This window comes from Cebus imitator, unplaced genomic scaffold (assembly GCF_001604975.1).
Source record: "Cebus imitator isolate Cc_AM_T3 unplaced genomic scaffold, Cebus_imitator-1.0 Scaffold338, whole genome shotgun sequence".
Lineage (NCBI taxonomy): Eukaryota > Metazoa > Chordata > Mammalia > Primates > Cebidae > Cebus > Cebus imitator.
This window is the reverse complement of record NW_016107653.1, coordinates 2,538,226-2,540,942: the sequence shown is the minus strand read 5'-3', so window position 1 is coordinate 2,540,942 and position 2,717 is coordinate 2,538,226. Positions and strand designations below refer to the sequence as shown.

Below are 2,717 nucleotides of genomic sequence, written 5' to 3'. Positions count from 1 at the left end.
GATCTTGCTGATAAGGAGAGTGCCCATTCCAGAGCCTGTGCCGCCCCCGCCCAGTGAGTGGGTCAGCTGGAAGTCCTGAAGGCAGTCACAGCGCTCAGCCTCCTTGCGGACCACATCCAGGACAGAATCAACCAGCTCGGCCCCTTCTGCATAGTGGCCTTTGGCCCAGTTGTTGCCTGCCCCAGACTGACCAAAAACAAAGTTGCCTGGTCTAAAGATCTGGCCAAAACGACCTGAGCGAACAGAGTCCATGATCCCAGGTTCTAGATCCACCAGGATGGCACGAGGAACATATTTGCCACGTGTGGGTTCATTGTAGTACACGGAGATGCGGTCCAGCTGCAGGTCGCTGTCCCCATGGTAGGTGCCAGTGGGGTTGATGCCATGTTCATCACTGATCACCTCCCAGAACTTGGCACTCACCTGGTTGCCACACTGACTGGCCTGGATGTGCACGATTTCCCTCATGGTTAAAATTTAATTTTTTTGCACGCCTCAAGGTATGTTCGGGGCAAAAAGAAATATGTGATTTTTTTTCTCTGCTGGTCGCAGGCTGGAAGACTGGAATGCGCCCCAGAGGCTGGAGCAGCGAGGTTCGAACGCAGCAGCAGGAAGGTCTTGAGAGCTAATATTTCATTTTAATATATCACCTTTATCTTTCTTATTTCTGGGACTTTATTCTAGTATAGCTGAATGTATTTTAATAATTGTTGTAGCAATCACATTTACATTTTGTATTTGAAGTTTCATACACATTTTGTCAATATTTTAATTTCAGTATAAAATATTTCCATACAATTGTCTATTTTCTACTTTTAGGAGATAAAATTAGGATAAAGTGCATACATTTTCAATGGATAGTTTGAGGGTTTCTGACAAATGTTTCCACCAATAATTATTTACTTACTTTTTAGCGTATACCCAGTAATGAAATCGCTGTGTAAAATGACATCTCTGTCTTAAGTTCTTTGAGAAATCTCCAGTCTGCTTTCCAAAGTGGCAGGACTAATTTATATTCCTATCAACAGTGTATAAATGTTCTCTTTTCCCCACAGCCCCACCAGCATCCGTTGTTTTCTGACTTTTTAGTGATAACTATTCTGAGTGGGGTGAGGCTGCACACCTACAATCATCTCATCTTTGATAAGGCTGACAAAAACAAGCAATGAAGAAAGGACTGCCTCCCTGTCCAATAAATACTGCTGGCACAACGGGCTAGCTATATGATGAAGACTTAAGCTGGACGTCAACTTTCAACATGTATAAAATTACCTCAAAATTGATGAACGATTTAAACGTTAGACTTCAAACTATAAAAATCCTTGAAGACAACCTAGAAATACTCTTCTCAACACTAGTTTTGACAAATTTTTGGCTTAGTATCCAAAAGCAATTGCAACAAAAACCAAAATAGACATGAGGGACCTAATTAACTAAGGAGTTTCTGCTGAGCAAAACAAACAAACAAGCCAACAAAACTATCAGCAGAGCAATCAGACAGCCTACAGACCGTGAGAAGATATTCACAAACATTGCATCCACCAAAGTCCTAACATCACATCCAGAATCTATTGGAAATTTAACAAAGTAAGAAGCAAAAAACAAATAACCTCATTAAAAATTAGCTAATTTATCTGTGTCTCCACCGAAATTGAAACTTGAATTTTATCTCCCAGAATTCCCAAGTGTTGTAGGAGGAACCCAGAGGGAGGCAATTGAGTCACTGGAGCCCATCTTTTCTGTGCCATTCTTGTGATAGTGAGTAAGTCTCGCAAGATCTCGTGGATTTATCAGTGGTTCCTGCTTTTGCTTATTCTTCATTTTCTCTTGCCACTGTCGGGTAAGGAGTGCCTTTCACCTCCCTTCATGATTCTGAGGCCTCCCCAGCCATGTGAAACTGTGAGTCCAATTAAAACTCTTTTTCTTCTCAGTTTCAGGTATGTCTTTATCAGCAGTTTGAAAATGGAATAATACATGGGCAAGTGACACAAACAGACAGTTCTCAAAAGAATACACACAAGTGGCCAGTAAATATATTTTTAAAATGTTTAGCATCCCTAATCATCAAATAAATGCAAATTGAAGTTTCTGATTTCTGTCACTCTATGTCCATTTTTCTTGTTGTGAACTTCATAAAAATGGAATCAAATATCATACATCATTTTTTTTGTAAGGGACTACTTCTGCTATTTGTGAGCATCATTCACGTAATTGCATCTATCAAGTTTTTGTCATCATATATGTACATAGGTATGTACTCATACACATATAGGTATTTCATATCTGAATCAGTCCATTACATTAACAAATGACAGTTTACTAAGTAAATAAGTTCGTTAAGTTAATAAGTGACAACATGTATATCTATTTTTCCGTTGATGGAATTTAAATGTTTCCATTATAAATATCTTAAACAAATCTGTTATAAATAACTTTGTACATGTTCTTCTGCTTATATTCTCACAGTTTTATTGATAAAATATGTAGAAATATAAGTATGCATCACCTTTTCAGCTTTATGGAGATATAACTGAGTAATAACATTTTATGTATTTAATGTACAACATTTGATGTATTGATGTATTTGGGAAAATGCTCATTATGATCAAGGTAATTGGTATGCTTATCATCTCAGAGAGTTAACATTTTACGCCTTTAATTTATTGTGTGTGTGTGATAGGAACACCTACGATCTACTCTTCTGGCAAAAGATAAAT

General features: G+C 38.2%; 1 protein-coding gene across 1 annotated transcript; it reads right to left on the bottom strand.

The window, feature by feature from the left end:
• Positions 1-611, bottom strand: LOC108287151 (tubulin beta-4B chain-like; the record flags this gene model as incomplete). Its single annotated transcript, XM_017505301.2, has 1 exon — positions 1-611. A coding segment is annotated over exon 1 (468 nt), but the record flags the coding sequence as incomplete, so codon positions are not given.
• Positions 612-2,717: the final 2,106 nt, after the last annotated feature.